We start from the raw sequence: 21,351 nt of genomic DNA, 5'->3' as shown, positions 1-21,351 counted from the left end.
CACAAAAGCCCGTAGCTCAAAGGCGTTTGGGTGCAAACACAAATTATGTTTTAAAAAGTCAGGATTAGCTCATGGCCGATATGTAAAAATTCTCAATTCTACAACACCATCCAACAGACGCATGTTTTTGTGCATAGGTATTTTGGCGCACTCCAGTTGGGCTTTCGAAACCTCCTAAAGTATTCACTGCCGCTCGTTTTAATTCATTGAGTGATTTCAGCGTTGTAAGCGGACCGAAATCTTTCTGTGAGCCTTGGAATGCTTTCGTTGTAAATTTGTACAAATAGTGACGTCTCAAATTAATCTGATCAATTTACTATCAATCAATATCATTTCGCTTCAATCTGGTCAGAAACTCTATGCTGACTGAGTGTAGACTAAAACTTAGGGCTTCTCTTCAAGCTGGACTCATGAAAACATGACTAGGAATTACCCTTCAAAAAGGCTGAAATAAAAACGACGTCAGGGGGCGTTATTTATTTGGCGGTGCACTCAGCATGGGGTACCCCATGCTATCATTCCCAACATGAATGTTTTCTTAAAGTGCGTTTATTTCTGCCAATTTGAAAACCCCGCAAAGTTGCAGTCCATTTTTTTAACCAGTCCAAGTGTAATGTTATAAGAGGCCTAGCAGGCTGTCATAAGAAATCACGGAGTGGGCACGCTAAAGAAAAATGAGCACTTTTCAAACAAGCGTTATAAGACAGGAACCTAATTTCCAACCAAGTTCTAAAATGCACGCCAACTGGGACAAACGGCAGCAAAACCCATTGTTCGGCATGAGGTCTATCAAAATAGTCCGTGAATGTTACTCTGGAGCAAAAGTTGCGTTGAATGTTATAAACAGCGAGGCCCCCGTTACAACGCTACATTTCTAAATGTCAGCTCATAACCGGTTTACGGGCCAGGCTAGATCATGTTCCGTCCCTCACCCGGCCGGGGATGTCCCTGGAGTGACAGCGGTGCTTGACCAGGCGCCGGTGAAGTCACGCTGTCGCCGGGCCGGGGCTGCCGGACTGTGGTGGCAGACTGTATGTCCGACTGTATTTGGCAGACTGTATGTCCGGACTGTATGTCCGACTGAGCGTCGGTGTTTTACAGCGGCAGATCGGCGGCAAAAGTCCACCAACAGGGGGCGCAGTTGTGCGTCTCTTAGTGTACGCCATGCACTGTGGCGTATTGTGTGGATTTCGGATCTGTCCAATCAGTTCCATCATTTCAGTTAGAGAATACAATGTGTGTTTTTTTCTGGTGCGTCAATCTCCAGCTACATATGGCTTAGAAGGTCCTTAGCAAGCCCAATAATTAGATATGTCTGGACTTCAAAAACATCTGCTCCCAGCCATTCAGATTACCTGCAAAACAGCATTGTAAGTAAAAACGGCGAGCAATATCCGGTCAACCCATAGCCATTACGGTGACCAAGTTATATTTTACAAAGGCCCAACCGATCTTTTTTCAAGGTGAAGGGGTTTGAAGCTAGCTTGATTCAAAAGGGGTCAGTCTTGAACTTATTGTTCCGAGAGAAGCATGATTCTTCTGGTAGTTGTGTCATCCTTAATAGTTATTAAGCGCAGTTTTGGTCCGAGCCAAACATAACATGCGATGTGCTGTCTTGTCCCTGGAGCTTTACGGCGCACTCAGCAGTGCTGAGGCTATTTGGAGTCGCCTGCCTCTCATCTTGGCAGGAGGGGCGGGCACTGCGTGGAATCAAACCCCGTACCTCTGGTTCCCAGGCTCAGAGCTTGACCACCCTGCTATCGGTATAATTGTAGTGCTCTTGTTATGGACGGGTGTTAGCCCGTGGTAGTCCTTTTCACGCTGCCGTTATTGGAAAGAGCTTAAATGCATGAAAACCAGCATGCAGAGGATCGTGCTGCAAGGTCTCTGGATATAATTCAAAACTCCACTCCGAAAGCTTTTTTCTTAAGTCAGCATGCACTCACTCGTTCTTTCACGTCCTCCGGGGATCCATGATTTTGTCCAATGGGACCACATTTGCAAAGTAACAACGATTAAATACATCACGACCAAACAAGAACACTGCCACCGCAGAATCACCGGCTAATTTGACATACATTTCGAAATACGATGCATCTCGCGTATGTTTATCCGAGGTTTCGTGCACACCAAATTTGCTACTTGATTAAGTCACTGTCTAACTAATAACCATATCGTGAAGAAGCCAGTAGTTATGGCCTTATTCCTCGGGGGAAAACCAGTAGAATGGAGAAGTGGATTGGTTGATATTTCGGCACCATGCCTTTATCGAAACAATAGCAGAAGTGAAAACAAAATTGTCAATAATCCTACTCTATTTTCCAGTTTTTTTAAATTTTGAAACAGCAAGTCATGAATTTTACAGGACACCAGCATTTCATAGATTAAACAAAGAGCGATTGCCAGCCAGCACCACGACACAGTGCATATCTAAGAATAAGAATGCGCGAAAATGCGTTCACATGCAATTATTGTGCATCAATTACACATGCAAGCGGTTTCAATTGAGCAGACATGGCACATCACGCGTCAGGCATGACTTACACATGTAAACGATGCTAGCAAGCATCACCTACAAGCGCACAAATCCCGTTCGCGTAATCGGCCATGATGAACTCTGTGCGTTACCACGCGCCCGGGTGGCCGGCTAGATACCCTTTGCTCGAGTGAGGGTCAATTTGAGGGCCCTCCCTGAGATCTCGGGAACTAAGAGGACTAGAGACACCAAATTAACAGGGTGCGTTGGCCTGTATGTGAACTCACTTGGTTCAAAGTTTGAGGTTCCTAGGGTCATAATCTTCAGGCCAAATAAGGTCAGACATGGTCAAATTTCAGGTTGGTTTCCAAATTGCCCCCAAAACCTAAATAACTGTTTCTAAGCAAAATGTCAGAGCTTTATTTAAGGAAGTGACCTTTTTAAGTGCCCTTTTGAAAGTCATGGTGACCAAAATCATACAAGACTGCTCTGAGTTTTGCATGTGAATAAGCCATTAAGATTACGCTAAGCAACATGGTCCCGAAAAAAAAATGCCGACCTCGCCCATCTTAGGTCAATGACCTATTCTGACCTCTGACAAGTCGATGGAAAATGTGTAATGCGGTTCCTACTATCAATTAATTCGAAACGAGCATCAGAAACTAGCCCATACAGTAAGCCATATAGTAATAAAACGGGTTGGTTTTGATCTTGGTCTGAGCTTCATACCTGTCCTTAGGTCAAATTAATTTGATCATTCAATGTTTGCGTTGCCTAAGAAAGCATCTCAAATGTGCATGGTTGCGTCAAACACTCCGTTGTTGCATTAGATTGAGCGATTCCCTAGAAATTGCCTTCGCTGAAAACCATGACCTGATTTTGACCTGTCATGGGTCAGTGTCCTTACAAGGTACATCTAATTGTTTTCAAATCAAACGATTTGCTATTAAATCTTCGAAAGCTATGCAAAATTTGGCGCGGCTACGCTGCGCCGTTCGGAAACCATATTGTAAGAACCTTCGAGGGGTCATTTTGACCCTCTGAAGGTTTTTCCAAAATGGTTTCTGAGCAGCAGGGCGCAGCACGGCCAAATTTTGCATAGATGTAGACAATTGAATCACAAATCGTGCATAGTTTCAAATTAAGCCGTACCTTGCAAGGTCACTGATCTACAGCAGGTCAAAGTTATGCTATGGATTTTGCGAAGTCAATGTGTAGGGAATCGTTCAATCTGATGCAACAACGGAGTATTGGACGAGACCATATATCTCTGAGATACTTTCTTGGGCAGCGCAACAATTGAATGAACAAATACCATTGACCTAAGGTCAGTTTTGAAGGTAATATCAATGTTAAAGCCGATGTATATTTTTACCCCCAGGGCTTGTCGTATGGGGTAATTTCTGGTGCTGATTTCGAATGTATCAATGACAGGAATGTATAAATGACATTGATGACAGTAACCTCGTTTTGCATCTTCCATGCAGCCTTTAAAGGTCAGAATCGGTCACTGATCTAAAGTGACCCGGGTCAACGTTTTGTTTTTAGGAACATACTACCTAGCGTAATCCTAGCCGCTTAAGCCGCTTATACAAATGCGAAACTTAAAGCAGTCTTGTCTGACTGTTGTCAACATGACCTTCGAAAGGTTGAACAAGGTTACTGACATTAAATGATCATGTGACCTTTTGCTTAGAGCAGGTTGGGTTCTGGGGCACTTCAAAGACCAGCCTGTAGATTTACCTTGTTTGACCTTATCTGAGCCGAAGGCCATGACCTAGGAATCTAGGTGAGTTCAGGTACAGGTAAATATACCCTGTAAATTTGGTGTCTCTAGCTCACTTAGTTCCTGAGATCTGTTGGGGATCAAATCGACCCCCACCCGAGCGAAGGGTATCCAACCGGCCACCCGGATGCGTGTTACGATTTGGTCGCCTACTTTTTATACGTATAGCATCTCGCAGGTGTTCATTATGTATCAAACGAATAGGGCGCATGGACTCCTCGACATGGAATGTGCCCCTCCTATGTTTTGGGAGAAGGTTTCAAACAGTTTGCACGCAAAAAACTTGTACGAAATAAAGTGTAACCTGTGTGAAAAACATGGGAAGAACATATTCTATGTCGGGTAGCCCATACGCCCTATTCGTTTGAGATATGATAAACACCTGCAAAACGCTAGAACCAAAACCGGGAATACCCCTTTCGGTGAACAGTTTTGGGCAAAACGCGCTCGGGCCCAAATCGAGGGAGGTATGGACCCATGCCCATTTAGAGGCACCAGGCATTTACACGGCACAGGACTACCCAGACAGAAAAATAAGTGAATATGTTCTTACAAAAAGTAGGTGACTAAATATTAACGTACAGGATTCATCATTGCCAATTATGTTAACGTGATATGTACCTTTATATGTGATGTGTGCTGGCCTAAAATGGTTTACATGTGTAAGTGATGCTTGACGCATGATATTCGACGCGGGTCCAACTGAAATCGCTTCCATGTATAACTGATGGGCGATGTGTAATGCCTGTTGACTTCAATTTGCTTGCATGTTTGAATAAAGCGTGATGCGTGATGTTTGTTTGAATTCGTTTGTATTTAAACGTATTTTCACGCATTCTTATCTGAGATATGTACTGTATCGTGGTAATGGCTGGCAATCGCTCTTTGTTTAATCCCCGGAATGTCGGTGTCCTGTAAAAGCTGTGACTTGCCGTTTAAAAACAAAACCTGAAAAATCGGGCAGGACCATCGACAGGCAATTTTTAAGTCTCTGCTGCTATTGTTTCCATAAAGGCATTGTGGCGCAATATCAGCCAATCTATTTCTCCATTCTTCTGGTTTTCCTCCAGAGAATAAGGCTATTCCTACTGTCTTACCTATGTGAATAATGTTCCTCGCGCATGTGCCGAACAACCCCCGTGAACAAGGTTACAGGATCCTACGTGGTGGGGAATAATTGTGGTGCTAATGTGGATATGCTTAGTCACATGCACTGACAGTCAGGGAATATCTTTTATTACTTCCCTAGCCCGAAATCACTACATCTTCCCGTATGTGATGGGGGGAGGGTAGTCAGCAAAGGGCAGGCTTGGGTCTGCACCAAATGTACGTAAACTAACGTTGTTTCGTCGCATGACATCAAATATTAGCGTTTTTCACAAATTTAACTCCATTAAGGCCCGAATGGAGGATACCATTTTTGGGACGCTGCTCCCAACACAGGGTTACCAGAGTGGATGGGGCGTCCAGCATAACCAGTGCGTGAATGGAAGGACAGGTTTAACATGACCAGAACGGCGTGACGTCATTTGTGAACGGCCCTCTATCTACTGAAGCCAATTCATTCTTACAGTGCCTCATGTCGTATGTTCCGAGAGCGCGTACTGTATGCTCAGCGCGTAGTATTTGCACCGCCACAGTACAAACAGAGGCCACCATCAGAGGCCAGCGTTGTCGAATATTTCCTCTATGTCCTCTGACACTAAGCATACAGTTGGGAACCTTGGTGCACTGAAAATATATGGTCTTATCACACCATGTCACAGCCAGTGTCACACTACTCCGCTAAGGTTGCCGAGGATCCAGTCAATATAGGAGGACACCTTGGTGTAGATGCCGGGAAATTTGGGATTTCCACAGCCGACGCCGGTGGAGACGATGCCAATGAGCTGGTAGGAGCCGTCGGGAAGCTCGACCATCAACGGACCCCCCGAGTCTCCCCGGCACGCGTCCCGCAGCTTGTCGTCGCGGCTGCCCGCGCAGATCTTGGTGCCCTGAAAGCCACCGGGAAATGTCATGTTGAACGCGGGCGCCTGGCGGTAGGCGTCTTCACAGGCGTCCTCGTCGACCACGCGCAGCGGCACCTCCTGCAGCACGTCGGCCGTCTCGCCGCCGAACTCGACCAGGCCCCAGCCGGCCATCTCGACATCCTGGCCGTGGTGCTGGGAGCCGGCTGGCGGCAGGCAGATGGGCCGCACGGCGTCCGTCAGCTGCACCGGCGACTGCAGCCGCACCACCGCCAGGTCGTTCTGCGAGGCGTGGTACTGCGGGTGCCGCACGATGCTGGCGATGTTGCGCTCCTGGTGATGGACGTCCTCGAAGGTGGTGAGATCATGATCGCCTATGCGGGCGACCACGGTGGCGGCCTGCTCTGGCCGCAGGCAGTCGGCGGCTGTGAGCACGTGTCGGTCGGTGATGAGGACGCCGCCGCAGAACCACTCCTGCCTGCCGGCGTCCGTCCGCTGGCCGAACAGCACCATCCACGGCCACTTGCCGAATGTAGCGTTAAAACCGCCGACAACTCGCGCGACGAACACAGGGCCTGGGAAATCGGTGTCTTCCAGACGCGGGTAATGATTTTCAATGGCCGTTGTGTCACGGCGGAAACGGAAGACGGCGATTGTTCTGTTAGGGTCGCCGCATTTCTTCGGCAGTGGCTGTGTGAGGCTTACAGGCTTCGGTGAAGTGGCTTCAGTAGACTCGCAACAGATGAGCGACGTCCGGCCCGAAAAGCCACAGCGCGTCGCTGGCTTGTTCAGGACGTCCGCTCTTGTCTTGTAGGCGGGGCAGTCGAGGATTGGTGTGCACTGTTGGTCCTCACCGCTGCAGCGTACAGACCGGTCCAAAAACTCGATTGGTGTTACGACGCTGAGCAGCGCAAACAGCAAGGTACGTGACACGACCAGTGCTCCATGTTAGCAAAAGCTGCGGCGCCACCTCTCGCACGACCGCTGTCACCTCCTCTCGTCGTCGCCTGGCCCGGCGCAGTGGCTTCAGTCTGTGTGGCTCCAGCGCCTCCCTGTTGCGCCGCTCGGTCTGGCGCGGCGCCAGCGAGCGCCGCCAGCGCTGTGCACACGTCTTTTGTCTGCGGATAGTCTGCTGGTTCACTCGGAGCTGCATCGCTGGTAAGTTTTCGTATTTTTGTTGGTTGAGATCGTTTGCTAATACGCCACGTGCCTGGCTGGATAATGACTATTCCCCTCCCGACCGCTAACCTTTGCGGTCGGGGTATACCGCCTGTCACTGCAGGTGGTTGCTTCGTGAGGCAGCGACTTCGTGGAAATGCATGGCCTGGGTTTATTACTCTGTGTGGCTTTTAACGTCAATACATGCCATGAAAATAAAACATGCGTGCACAAGGGACGTAACGTACGCAAGTACGGCGGTTGCAACTCATGCTATTTTATTGAGCAAACTTACAACCTGATGACCCGATGACGCTCGCTTCCTCTCAAATGCGTCACTTTCCACACTTTGATTTTGCCTTTTGATGTCACTTTGTAGGAACAGTTGGGGGTGCTGAGCCGACAGGCTACCTATTTTGCCCCAAAATTTGATTTTCCTAGAGTTTGTTCCGCTGAAAGTTGCAGCCCGGGGTGCTAAAAGCTTGTTTTGTTCCCTTCTAAAACAATTTTTGCCCTAGACGAAGCATCTAATGCATTTCGAACTCATACTTGCGCATCGCATTGCATCACGCCTTTAATTGCATGTCAATTACACACCGACGTGAAGCTATAATTGTGTGAGAAGCTTGGGAGGTGGAGGGCCTTGGGTTATTGCGCTGTGGTGCGGTTTACGTCAAATTATGCGTGGAGAATGATGCAGGTAGAAATCAAGAATAATAAATTGATGCGAGGAGAATCCACTATACGATGGTTCAACGTATGTAAATGGCGTGGTTGCGAATAATGCTAATTTGTGAAGGAAATGTAAAACTTTACAGTCCAAATGGTACTGGCTTCCATACAGGATGCGTCAATTGCTAAAAGTAGTGGAAAGGGGCGCGGGGCGGGGGGGGGGGGGGGGCAGTCGGATGAGATTACCTACCCTGTCCTCAAAGCTTTATTTTCCCCTGGATTCATGCAGCTGTGCGTTGCGTCTCGGGGTTGAAAAGATGTCTTTGCTCTGGACGAGGTGCCCATTTTGTTTTGCACTGACACTTGGCCACTGTATCGCATTGCACTTGCCTTTGCATACCAATTACACGCCGATATGAAGCTGCAACCTGCGGGAAGCTTGCAATGAGTTGTAATCCACTGCAGTACCTTTAAGTAAAACGGCCCGATATAAAGTGAAAATGACGCCCTTTTTATATCTTGGATTGTGGTCGCAATGTCAAAAAGACTACGTTTGTCATAACTATATGGTCAGGCGCTTGCAGCCGAGGGTTTACGAACAACGCTTTGTTTAGGTTAATACTGGGCTCCTGAATGTAAGGGTACATCAGAACTGGCACAAGCTCCTCAACAGGCATGTTGATAACTGAAAGGATAGCTAAGCTAAAGGCTGGTGACAAGTGTGGTCGTCTTAAGAGAGCGCGACGGACGCTTTGCCATGAATTAAAAGAGTTCCTCCCAAGACAAACAAATCGTTAGTAATATCAAAAAGATGACGTTGAATAGAATCCAAAGCAGCATCGAGCATGTTTGCAGCAGTATCCTAGAATTTCCTACTTTGGGTGTAAAACAACACACTGTCAAGAGGAATTTTTCACTCCTTTTCTCCATATTTCATTTTATTTTGGCATTCCCGTCTAGTATTGTCCAACCGCTTATACTAAGCCCATAATTCCCTTTCCGAGGCTTTAAGATGTCATTAAAAACCGAACTCACTTGAAACCATCTAGCATAAACAAGGCTCCACAAAACCTGGAACACCCATGGTCATGTCCTGTCTCGCCTACATCAGAATCATATCCATGTGTGCAAAGAGCAAGGGCACCAGGTACCTTCAAGCCCGAGAGCGCCAGCGACTCCTGCCGCTTGCATCCCTCAAGCTTGGGTTGTTTACAGGACGCATTACAATCGGCAGCTGTGTGCCAAATGCAAAGCTTTCACGCATCCCCAATTTTTGAGTGGCACCACGCAAACTGCCACACCGGCAAAGCAAAGCCTGGTACGAACACCGGCAAACCCTGGAAGAGAATTTTCCTCCACGCACTTATTTTACTAGAAGAAGCTTGACCGCCTAAATTGCACCGCCCCCGAAATGTAAGGAGTGAATAGTTCTAGAAATTGCCTTCTTTATGAAATCTGAAAGCTGAATATCGCTTTTTGAACGCTAAGTTTTCAAAGACGTTTAGCCAAATGAGTTGATGCGAAATTTTACAAATAACTATAAGGTTTTTGGCTTTCTGATCATGTTTGTTTGTCGACCTCATACGAGTGTAATAAGACTTTAGCTTTCTCCCATTCTGATTATCTCTAGAAATACCCTATATGGCTCAAGACGTTAGCCAACTCTTGTACGAAATGTTCCAGCTGCAAGCTTGCACATATTTCATCTGTAACTTGGATTAATTCGCCAGCCGCCCAATCACGTTTGATAGGCATCCAAGAGTGAGCAAGTCATAGGGAATGAGGGAGATAATTTAAAGCAAGGAACTTATTATTAACGTCTTTTTGCCATGTTAAGCTCCAGATACGTTTTTACCAGATAGGCGTTTTTGGGTTGATGGCGATGGTCAATAATGCTAAATCTAAGTCATTCAAGTTTCACTTCCGCATCACGTTACATTATCCTAGCGAACAAGGCTTCGGGACAAACCTGGCGCAGCTTACACAAAAGTGGTTGGTTATCAAAATCTGCCCTTCGACACTGTTTTATCACGTAGACCTCTTACTTATTTCCCACTTTGATCTTGTATGCTGGTGGGCATGATTAGTGTTTACATGTGTGTGGGTTGCACAACCCCGTCTGTCAGCAAACCATGCGAAAAATGCTGACTGTGTGTGGGTGGGGGGGGGTGGGGGGCGGGGGGGGGGCAGGAAGACGCCTGTCCTTAAAAAGCCAGTAAGTTTCTCCTGTGGAGCAACTAATTGCTAACCTTACCTCCTTTGAACACATGATTTGTAACCAGATTTAACAATTTTCTGTATTAATCTATCAAGTTTTGTTCATGAGACAAATTATGGCGCTACAAGACATGTAATTAAGAAATTTTGTTCCATACCCTTGATTATTTACCTCAAATTTGTCGAGGTAATCCCTTATGTCTGCTTTAATAAAATGTTGTCCATAGTTACCATGGCTTGCTGACTGACAAATTACTGCACTGTAGGTATGCGCCATATTTGTTGATACAGGAATGCTCTAGGATGCATTGCAATTACAACATGAGATACATATGAACTCGGGCAAATAGAACATCCCTTTTAAAATGTGAGGTAAACATCTCAAACTTTAAGCCATGAAACATGAATAACAAAATCGAAATGGATGCCTTTGCTGCAGCTAAAAAAGTAAGCGGTCAAACTGCCTTTATGGCCATTTATAAGTTTTGTTACGTTTGGAGAAGAGATCTTATTTTGTGGAGCATGCCCACTATTGCCCTTGATGGAGACTAACTATGACAACAAGCTGACATAAGCAAACTGAACCAAAACGCAACTTGAAACCAGACAAAAATAAGCTTTATCACGCTTTTATAACAATTGCTGCTGTCAGGAAATAGGCGAGGTGAGTTGAGATGATGTTCAAAATCTAGGCTACTCTAAATTAGGTTAAGTTGGTTAACTGCACCCCCACCTGCAGTAGGAATTTTGCAAGAATTAATCATTCATAAATGCCGCTGTGATACAAATAGGTGAGCAGGATGAGATGAAGTAAGGCTTCTTTAGGTAAGGTGTAGTTGGGTTACTTTCATGGAAATAAGCATGGACATTTTGAAAGAAACAGGGGCATACTATTTGTATCTACTGGCCCCATCTTATGGGGTCAAGGTTATGGGGATCAAAATAATACAAGACTGCTGAGTTTTGCAGTTGGATAAGCGACAAAGATTACGCTAGACAGTATGTTCCTTAAACAAAATGCCGACCCGAGTCATCTGAGGTCAATGACCTTTCCTGACCTCTAAGGAGACCTCTGTGGTGCCTAAGAAAGTATCTCAGAGATGTATGGCTTCGTCAAGCACTCCGTTATTGTATCAAATTGGACGATTCCCTAGAAATTGCTTTCGCTGAAAACATGGCCTGACTTTAACCTGTCATAGGTCAGCGACTTTACAAGGTATACCTAAATTTCTATGTCAAACGATCCGCTATTTCATTGTCTACAGCTATGCAAAATTGGGCGCGGCTACACGGCGCCGTTCGGAAACCATTCTGGAAAAACCTTTGGGGGGTCGATTTGACCGCCACCCGAGCGCGTGTTAACAGAAGCCAGAAATATATCTGTTGTATTTGATTTGGTGTCTGGTTGATGTGCAGGAGTCCATGTCTTTTTTCTTTGAATACTTTATGGTTGTTGAATTCTTGTTGTTTTTTTGTCGTTGAATTCCCTTGCTTTTTTCGCCTTAAAAAATCATTTGGAAGAGGGGTGTAAAGTGCAGTATCAGAAATTGGTGTTACATAGTTCGTAATGCTCACACTGTTGTGAAGCTACTATTCGTTAATCTATTCTGTTTTATGGCAACGGTCTCCAAGACGTTAAAAACAGGAATAGTTTTATCATGTTTATGGCACTACGTCCATGCTAATTTGAAATGTATGTCTTTGTTTGCTGGAGCATATCTTACTTACTCCTAAGTTGCGACTTTTGCGAATCGAATTTTTCACTCCCGCACGGTCTTTTAGTGGTGGAATTTGGCACTCCCACCTAAGTTTAAAAGCGATTCTAGCACACTGCTTGGTGACTCCAAACGGTTTGGATAGTTCACATTTTACATTGACTTGGATATCAGCAATGGCGCTGACCGGCCAACGGTTTCCGTTAGTAACGGAGGGTGACGAATGTCAGAGTTCAGAGCAAGGTCCGCAGTTTGCTCTTTACTACCGAGATTTGCTGTGTTGGAAGCGAAGGCGGAGGGCCACGTGGCACGGCTAAGAAGTCTGGTACTCGGAACCCGTTTTCCAAGCTAGAACACAGTGCAATGTGCACGGTCTTTAACCTTGGTTACCTTTCGAGTGACAAATATTAATGGGGTGCCATAATTCGCATGTCCAGACTCGTCTCCCAGTCAGAAATTTACTCGGACTGCAAGTTTCCTTGTGCGTAGAGGTGTTGTCCTTGTTTGTAATCAGACATCATTTGTCCTAATGAAAACATGAATGGACAACCGGGATAGGCGAAAAATTGCTGGCAAAAGTCGGATGTTTCTTGCGGCGCGCAAGAGTAATGGCGATACGATAGAATAATTCGAGCGTGGCCGGCACAATTTCGTGTGGCATGTGATCCGCACTGTGCGCAAATGCCGGTTTGGAAAAACAAGGTTTAGGGGTTGAGGAGAGTCCAAAGTCCACCTTAGACAAGTAACAAAACGATTGAAAGGCTGAAAAGTGCTCGTCCCTGATTCTATTCCAAATTTGAACCTCTGACCATTAGTGCAAGAGATATGCAGCAGCCCACAACGCTGGGAGTTTAGGGGTGGGCCAGAATCGCTTTTGAACTGGGGTGAGAGTGATAGATTCCGTCGCTAAAAGACCGTGCGGGAGTGAAAAATTCTATTCGCAAAGGTCGCAACTTACGAATAGGTAAGATATGCTCCAGCAGACAAAGACATACACTTCAAGTTGGCATGGACGCAATATTACAAACATCACAAAACTGGTCCCGTTTTTAACGTCTTGTAGGCCATTACAGGGAAACAGAAGATGTTAAAGAATAGTAGCTTCATGATAGTGTGAGTATCACAAACCATGCAACACCAATGTTTTGATGCTGCACCTTACACTTCCCTTCCACGGGATGCTTTTAAACACAAAACAAAGCAAGGGAATTAAACAAAACCAAAAACAAAGAATTCAACGAGCATAAGGCATTCAAACAAAAAATACTTGAACTCCTGCACATTAATCAATCACCAAATCAAACACAAGAGACATACCTCTGGCTTCTGCTAAGATGGGGCCAGTAACCACAAATATTATGTCACTGTTTGTTTCAAAATGTACATGCTTATTTCCAAGAAAGTGACCCAACTAAGCCTAACCTAAAGAAGCCTTACTTAATCTCATCCTGCTCACCTATTTGTATCACAGCAGCATTTGTGAATGACAAATTCTTGCAAAATTCCAACTGTAACTGGCCGTGCAATTAACCAATTTAGCCTAATTTAGAGTAGCCCATATGTTGAACATCATCTCACCTCGTCTATTTCTTGACAGCAGCAATTGTGATAAAAGCGTGATAAAGTTTATTTTTGGCTGGTTTCAAGTTGTGTTTTGGTTCCTTTCATTTGTGTCAGCTTGTTGACACCAGACAAAGTTGACAACGCACAAATCAAAGCCACTCAAATCACTTTCAACAACGTATCCTGGTTGTCATAGTTAGTCTCCATCAAGGGCAATAGTAGGCATACTCCACAAAATAAGATCTTTTCTCCAAACGTAACAAAACTTATAACTGGCCATAAAGGCGGTTTGACCGCTTACCTTTTTAGCTGCAGCAAAGGCATCCATTTCGATTTTGTTATTCATATTTCATGGCTTAAAGTTTGAGATGTTTACCTCACATTTTAAAAGAGATGGTCAGACTATTTGGTAAAATCGATATATATATATATATATATCATGCTGTAATTGCCATGCAGTTTAGAGTTTTCATGTGTCAACAAATATAGTGCATGCCTACAGCATAGTTATTTGTCAATCAGCAAGCCGTGGCAACTGTGGACAACATCTTGTTGAAGCAGACATGAGGGACTACTCCAGCAAATTTGAGGCAACTAGTCAAGAGTCATGTGCTTTGCAGAAGATAGCCAGAAATAGGTCATAGAAATAGGTCATGACCTGGGCCAAGGTCATATGATGGTTGCGCATGTAAGTTATATCTCATTTCCTCACACAGGACGCCAAAACCACTCTAAAATGCGTACGAACTTGTATTACTTGCGGGCAAGCAGCAAACGTTGACCTGGCTTCAGGTCAATGATCTCGCGTTTTCTGAAAACCTGCAAGATACAAATTGCAGGTAGATGGTATCATGTTCTATTACTGTACTAAGTCTAAACAATGACAAATGACCCAGAAAAAAGTTATGCATTCTCGAAGTTTTGTGGAGGTTGACGTCTTTGACTTGTCAATGGTCTACTTGGGCTTGTTGTCTAAGGGAAAAACAATGTTCTGATGGTGCGAAAGGAAGGTTTTGGTGTTTCTTCGCCGAGATGGTCGATCTATGATTTTGTGAATGCAGCGCCACGGGTATTGCAATTTCTCTTGAAGCCTGTTATTTATTAAGAATAAAGGTTTTGGCATTTTTCGAGGTGCACCCTGAAATTGGGCGTCTATGGAAAATAAAGGTTTTGACTTCAAAAACTGAATACAAAAAATTGTCCCACTTGCCGAACATCGAAGAACGCGCCGATCAAGAATTTCGTAACCGTAAAAGCGCATAAACTCCTCTTGAAAATAAAGGTCATGATGCCCTGAAAGGAAGGTTTCTGTGCACTCCGTATAAGAAGCTGTTCCAGGATTCCGTTCGCGATGTGAGGCACAACATGGTTGTGCGTCTTGAGAATAAGGGTTTGCGACACCTCGTGATACCGTTTGGAATTCGGTGCTACTTGCAATGAAGGCTGTATTGTTGGAGATAAAAGTCTTAGTCCTCCTCTGTCAAATGGCCCGATCCAGGGTTTTGTCAAAACATCAAGTCACATACATTGTGATGCGCCTGGAATGTTGGTGCCTTCCAAAAACGACAATTTGGGATCCCCTGCAGTGGCACGGGAATTCGATGCCTCTTCGAAGGCAATGCTATATGGTTTCGAAATGAAGGTTTTGTTGCCACGAAGGGGCACCAAAACCTCATGAGTTGCCAAAGGGGGTGGGCGGCATGGCCCATGGGTGGCACTCAAGAAGTTTTGGTGTCCCTTTGTGGCGCCAAAACCTTATGAGTGACCCAAGAGAGTGGGTGACATGGTCCCATGTCGTCTTCCATCCACCCTCAGCACACACCCTCGTCAGCATTGTTTGATAACAAGAAGAATGAGAACATCAAACTTAGACAGCCCTGAGGTGTTGCCATCACGTCAAGCAGCGAAGTATCCTCTTTACCTCCAGCAACTGGTGCTTCTGGGAAGGCCAAATAGACACTTGGAGCCCCCTGGAGCGGCCTGGAAGCGACACCATTTGCGGGCAAGTTTGGCGTCCACTATGAGAGGTAGGTGCAGTGACCCAATATCTGCTGGTTCTTCCCTAGCAAACAATCCGTTTGTAGTCCAAAACAAGATGAAAATCGGTACATGAATTTTGCCGAAAGTATGAAACGTCCATGGTTGAGTTTTTTGGATAAGGGCCCTTTCGACCAAAAGTGACCATTTCAGGGCTATGAGATGAAGGAAATTGGTAACGGTGGGGCAGACTTGCATACCCTTGGGCGGGGGGGGGGGGGGGCGACCGCCGAACTTTAACTCGCGCATGTGCGCTGGCGCCCGGGGTCCCCCTTCCCACGGCGCCCTCCGCCCACTCCTAGTCTTGGTTATGTCGGTTTTTCTTTTTTATTAGGATCCTTTCGACCTATAATGATTATTGCAGGGCTATGGAATGAAGTAAAATGGTCAACACTGGGGCGAACTAACACTCGTCTGAAAGGCCAGCCGCCCAGCTTTCACCCGCGCATGCGCTCTAGGGACCCGGCCGGTATCCCCCTTCCCACTGGGCAGTCGGCCCACTCATGGCTGAAGAATGCTCCGGACAGGCGGAGCGTCGCTAGGATGGAGAATGAAGCAAAATGAGGGAGAGGGATGAAAGTACGTGAGGAATCCTGTTTTGTGCTACATAACATAAGAACTTGCACGGCTGCTAGTTATTACGGAAATCATACCTGTAATCGAATAACTTAAGAATGGCGTCACAACTGAGCATGTCAATATAAGTAACCATCTGGAACTCATGGATAAATATGCAAGAACAGCACGATAAAGGGCAAAAACACCAGCACACATCGATATATGGCTCAGCGCCACTGCCATCTCTCGGCGAGTTGGAAGTACTACACACGAGTGCTAAGGTGGCAGTTTTGCATGGGTAGGTTGGCAGCACCCCAACGTCACACATACGTTCCATGACGTAAACAAGCAATGCCGCATTGAGGAGCATACCAAAAATAAAATTTTGTGGTGTGGAAGTCTCACAAATATACCAACAGTTATTGTGTAGTGAATTCATTTCATCATATCTGATGCTTGGTTCAATATCTTCATATGTGGAACAGGTAGCATGCTTCCTTTGAAGGGAGCAGGCCACTTTTTTAGCTTTTCGCTGATTGTTAGTTCAAACGCGTGTGATTTGGTCAGTAAAAAAGTCATGCAGGGTTGGATTCAGGGACAGGCACCGGACGCCCGCGTCTCTTCCGATCGGCACGTGAAGGCGCCCTTTAGAGGCCGCCTTAGGGCGCCAATGGCACTCGTCTTTGGCGGTCATAGGAGGTGGCACGCATTTTGGTTGTGGGGCGGGGACGGGGTTAGCCATGAAGGACATACGTCATCCCCATATTCCAGAGCCTTTCACTTTAACCTCACAAACCATTACGTGCCTTATAACGCTAGGTATGTGAAGTTTATCCCATAGTTTATCCGCTCAGCTGTTACGATTTGTATCTTATGGTGAGAGCAGCAATGACCTTTTGTTATGAGCGTAATGCTAGACGACACTACGCAAAGATCAAAGAAGACAGTGTTTGTGCTATGATCATCTTTTGACCACGTTTTTTGTAGCCTTCCTGCTTAAGACATTGGGGGGCCAAGACAATACTGGGGGGCCCAACTCAACATTTGGGGGAGGGGGAGGGGCAGGGCCCTCCCAAAGGAATACAAATCGACACCCGTGGAAGCTGTTGTCTTGCGAATTGAACGAAACGTTGCAATATGACTTTGATTCTTTCCCTATGGCATTTACCAGTGGCTCCCTTTGAGGCGCACTTGGCTTTGGGAATGAGAGCATCACATGGCTCACAGTGACGCACTGGTCCAAACTTCAGTCCATGCTCTTCTCGGCGGCAGGCCCTTGCCCCCCGCTGAGCCCATCACAAACGTGCTTTTATTCGCACCAGTAGAGGTGCCACGGTGGCTGCCATGACGACGACAGTCGCGACTGTAGGGAAAGGTGTAGCCCTGTTACGAAAAGCTGACAGCGTAATATGAACTACAAAACGATTTAAAGTGACATCCTCATGTCTTGACGGTGTTGCAGCGGCCCCACCCAGTGCTATTAAAAGACGTAACTGGTCCTGAGGTGGCAGTAGAGTATGCTTTTGGAATATGCCCTAAGGGTGCAACACCCCTCTCAACTGATGCTTGCGAGTTAATACTGGAAGAGAATGGCAGCACAGCGAGCTTTCGGGGGTTGGATCCCTGAGTGGCCGGGACGAGCTGGGCTGCGCGCTGACAGTTGGAAAAATTTGCGTCTAGTCTCAAAGGGAATGCTTCACAGTTGAAAATATGAGGCATCAGATATCATGACACAAGCTCACTTATAACCATTAGCACACTTTTTAAGTGGAGAAGACTGCTCTAGACAGAACAATATTCTGTTGAGTAAACATGCTCCTCAATGCGTCATGGTTTGATTACGTCGTTGTAACTTGCACAACATTGATTGAGAGCCAAGGGATGATCGTTACATGTGGAAATTGCGCTTACGAATGCCAGATATGAACTCCTCAACAGTTCCATTTTTGTTGGCTTTGATCGCCGCATGGCTGATGGAACGACAGGATTTGAACGACGCTATTATGACGTCATGAATGCCAAGGTGACTTTGAAATACTCTCCCCGATATAGCTTTCCCCATTTTCGCGGACGTGCAGCTCAGAAACTTGAGGGGCTTGGGTCTTACAAAGTGCAGGATCATGAACAGCCCCGAAAGGTCTTTAAGACGGCTATTGCAGTTAAAAACCCCACATAAATGTGAACCACTCCTTGTAATCAGCCCTCTTGCACGAGGGCGTCGAGCAATGTCACAGCCATGGGCATTGGGTTGTCTCGCCCGCCGGACCGCGAAGCATTGCGGTACAGTCTACAGAGCATGAGCACCCAGCGACGATATGTGACGTTGGCTTCCGCTCTGGCTGTGTCAGGAGGGGGGCGGGGGCCAACGGGGAACCCGGCCTGGCCGTCATGACCTCACCATTGCGTTTCATGACGGCGAAGGCGCGCACCAGCTCCATCATCGTGGCGCTGGCTGAGCACGGGTCCAGTGAGCCGTATGACCAGGCGTCCCGGTGGTTACCTGGCGACCGGGTGGACCATATCGGTAACACAGGCGTGGGCGGCGCCCAGCTCCACGACATGGACCAACAGCTGCTCACCATGGCCGGCTGCAGAAACCCAGTCCGGGAATTTCCGAAGAGCACGTGTCATTGAACGTGAGTGTCTTTTTTTAACTGAATGGATGGGTGGAGAACCCGGCCACGCGCCACGGCGGGTGTCGCGATGCTAGCGTCATCGAGCATCATTGCAAGATGCTTTACCAGCTCTGTCAAGCCAACTTTCCTCCGCTGGATTCTGTACCCGCGCCTGCGTACCGTGTGTTTTTACATGCGTGACATCTGTGGAAACAGCAAGCGCACACTTAACATCTTTCGAAAAGTAAGCATACGTATTGCATTTATTTTAAACATTTTGATAGTTCCAAACGAAGGACGGTCTAGAGTAGCATGTAATGCACGGGAATTACGCGTTTTAATCCAGTGATGCTTACCTAGGATAATGTATCGGTCTGGTTCAAGATCGCCTCTGATGAAACCCAACACATTGTAGGTGGGCATAACGTTCTCCTCGTTGTTCACGTACAAACGCACAGACCTGCAAGCCAGACACGAAAACAGCACCATCAGGTGTGGAGCAGACGCAAGGCAGGCAAAAACTCCAGCGAATGGCATCTGTGCGTTTCCTGTTGACCCACCACACCTGCGAAAGCATGCCAAAATATGTCATGAAAACCGTTGCAACGTTCACAATGGCACTAACGACACCATTGTTTGCAAGGTAGAGTTCGGCGTCGCTGACGGGCCGCCACTCACCAGTCGTCGCGTGCCAGCCGCGGCCCGAGCCGGTAGGTGGTGCTGAGAGCGCCCCGCCAGGTGGCCGGCGCCTCGGGGCCGGCCATGTTGGCCAGCAGCTTGTGCGCGTCCCGAGCGCTGAGCGTGTGGCACGGCCGCAGCGGCATGTTGGCCGTCGGCCGGGCCGGCTCGCGGAACGCCTCCTCTGGCGCGCAGGTCACCGGTCAGGCAGACGTGGGTGGGAATCAGGGCAACGGCCGGGGCTGGTCCGGCATGTTCATCCGACTGCTGACTCGATGATGTTCCTTCGCTGTGCTCGATCGTGAGATGCCTCAGTTACGAGCAATGACCGAGCACGTGCAATGTCCACTATCGGGACAAGTGCATCCGCAAGAAACATCGGCGTGTGAGCTCGGGGTCGTGCGTCACAGGACCCTAGTGATGAACAGAACGTCGATCGCGAGGCTGAGGCCTGCCGCGGAAAGGACGCGTGCGGTGCGCAGGTCGGGTCACCCGCGAGCAGAAGAGTCGCCGCCGGTCGCCTCACCTGTGGCCGGGTAGCCGTAGGTGAGCGCGTCGCCGTCCAGCCAGGTCACCGTGCCGCGCTGTATGCCCGTGTCGGGCAGCCAGAAGGAGTCCGGGTAGGCGTCGCTGCTGTTGTCCGGGTTGCCGTAGTCGGCCGGGTCGCTGCGGCCAAGTCGCAGATCAGAGTCGACACCTGCGCTGACACACCGCAACGTCCACGGCGTAAACAGCCGTGTGAGACTTCGCTTCACATTGAAAGGTCGCGGCGCACAGGAATCGCACTGAATCGAAATACAAACGCTCAAGTATCTGGATGGATGTTGTTGCGCGAGGGTTGCGGGTTCTTTATCGACGCCAGGGTGCGGTGAAGCCAGGCAGCTCGTCTCACGTGTAGAGGATGGCTCCAGCGGCTCCCAACTCCTGTGCGTTCTTGATCTTGTTGCCGCGGAACATGGCGCCGAAGCGCATGATGACCAGCCTGTCTCGGACCGAGATGCCCAGCTCTTGCAGCAGACGGAAGTCCTCTCTGCGGCCGTAGTTGGCGTACACCAGCTCGTTCTGTCGGCAGCGGCACCGATAGGCGAGCGTAGAGAGCGGTTCATCGGCGCTGGAGAGCTCTCGGGTGGCTCACACTTTCAGGGACTTTATGAGCAGTTATGGTTTGGGGCGGGTACCATCCATGCCGGGATGAACAGGGGTAAATTATTTTATGTACAGGAGGATTTTTATGCATGACATACCAGACACCAAAAACGTTGCCAAATACGCCCTTTTGGTGCGATGTACGCAGGGCACTCGCAGCTCTTTCTTATGGGGATATTTCCGATGCCAGAAACACTTCTTTAAAAAGTAGATGTTGACGCTCGGTTGGCTCCGAGAAGAGACAGCGCGCTGTCACCGGTGCGCGGTGGCGCTGCCTTTCGAGACAAACCATTGGAACATGCATAAATTGTATCCGCCTGGCTCACAACACTTTTGGATGGGTTTGCACATGTTGGGAAAATGCTTCAGATTAAGGTTATCACGTGTCGGCCGTGATAACTTTATCACGGCCGGGTTGTGCTTGGTGAAGAACAACACCAAGAACAACACAATAGCATCGTGCAGTTAAACACGATGCAAAAACAGATGTCAGCTACTCTTACCGAGGTGACATTGCCAGAGGGACAGAAGGATCACCAACTACTCTTACCGAGGTGACACTGCCAGAGGGACAGAAGGATCACCAACTACTCTTACCGAGGTGACATTGCCAGATGTACAAAAGGATCACCAACTACTCTTACCGAGGTGACATTGCCAGAGGGACAGAAGGCCAAGTACGCTGGCAGCTCGCCCCTCTCCAGCTGGTCCGGATCATCGGACAAGGACGAGGTGAACTTCACGCGACCCGCGCCGTCCAATA

The 21,351-nt window shown here is 47.5% G+C and overlaps 1 protein-coding gene across 1 annotated transcript in view; it reads right to left on the bottom strand.

The window, feature by feature from the left end:
* The window catches only part of LOC119097391 (glutamate carboxypeptidase 2), a gene marked incomplete in the record, with an annotated part of 45,879 nt that overhangs the window by 20,682 nt on the left and 3,846 nt on the right, over positions 1-21,351 (bottom strand). Inside the window, 6 exon segments of the mRNA XM_037220435.1 lie at positions 18,548-18,649; positions 19,121-19,224; positions 19,443-19,626; positions 19,969-20,108; positions 20,335-20,504; positions 21,233-21,351. Of these exon segments, the coding sequence (XP_037076330.1) occupies positions 18,548-18,649; positions 19,121-19,224; positions 19,443-19,626; positions 19,969-20,108; positions 20,335-20,504; positions 21,233-21,351 (819 nt within the window).

This window comes from Pollicipes pollicipes, unplaced genomic scaffold (assembly GCF_011947565.3).
Source record: "Pollicipes pollicipes isolate AB1234 unplaced genomic scaffold, Ppol_2.1 Scaffold_4295;HRSCAF=5057_pilon_pilon_pilon, whole genome shotgun sequence".
NCBI lineage: Eukaryota > Metazoa > Arthropoda > Thecostraca > Pollicipedomorpha > Pollicipedidae > Pollicipes > Pollicipes pollicipes.
Note: the sequence above shows the minus strand (reverse complement) of the source record. Positions and strands in the feature narration are given on the sequence as shown.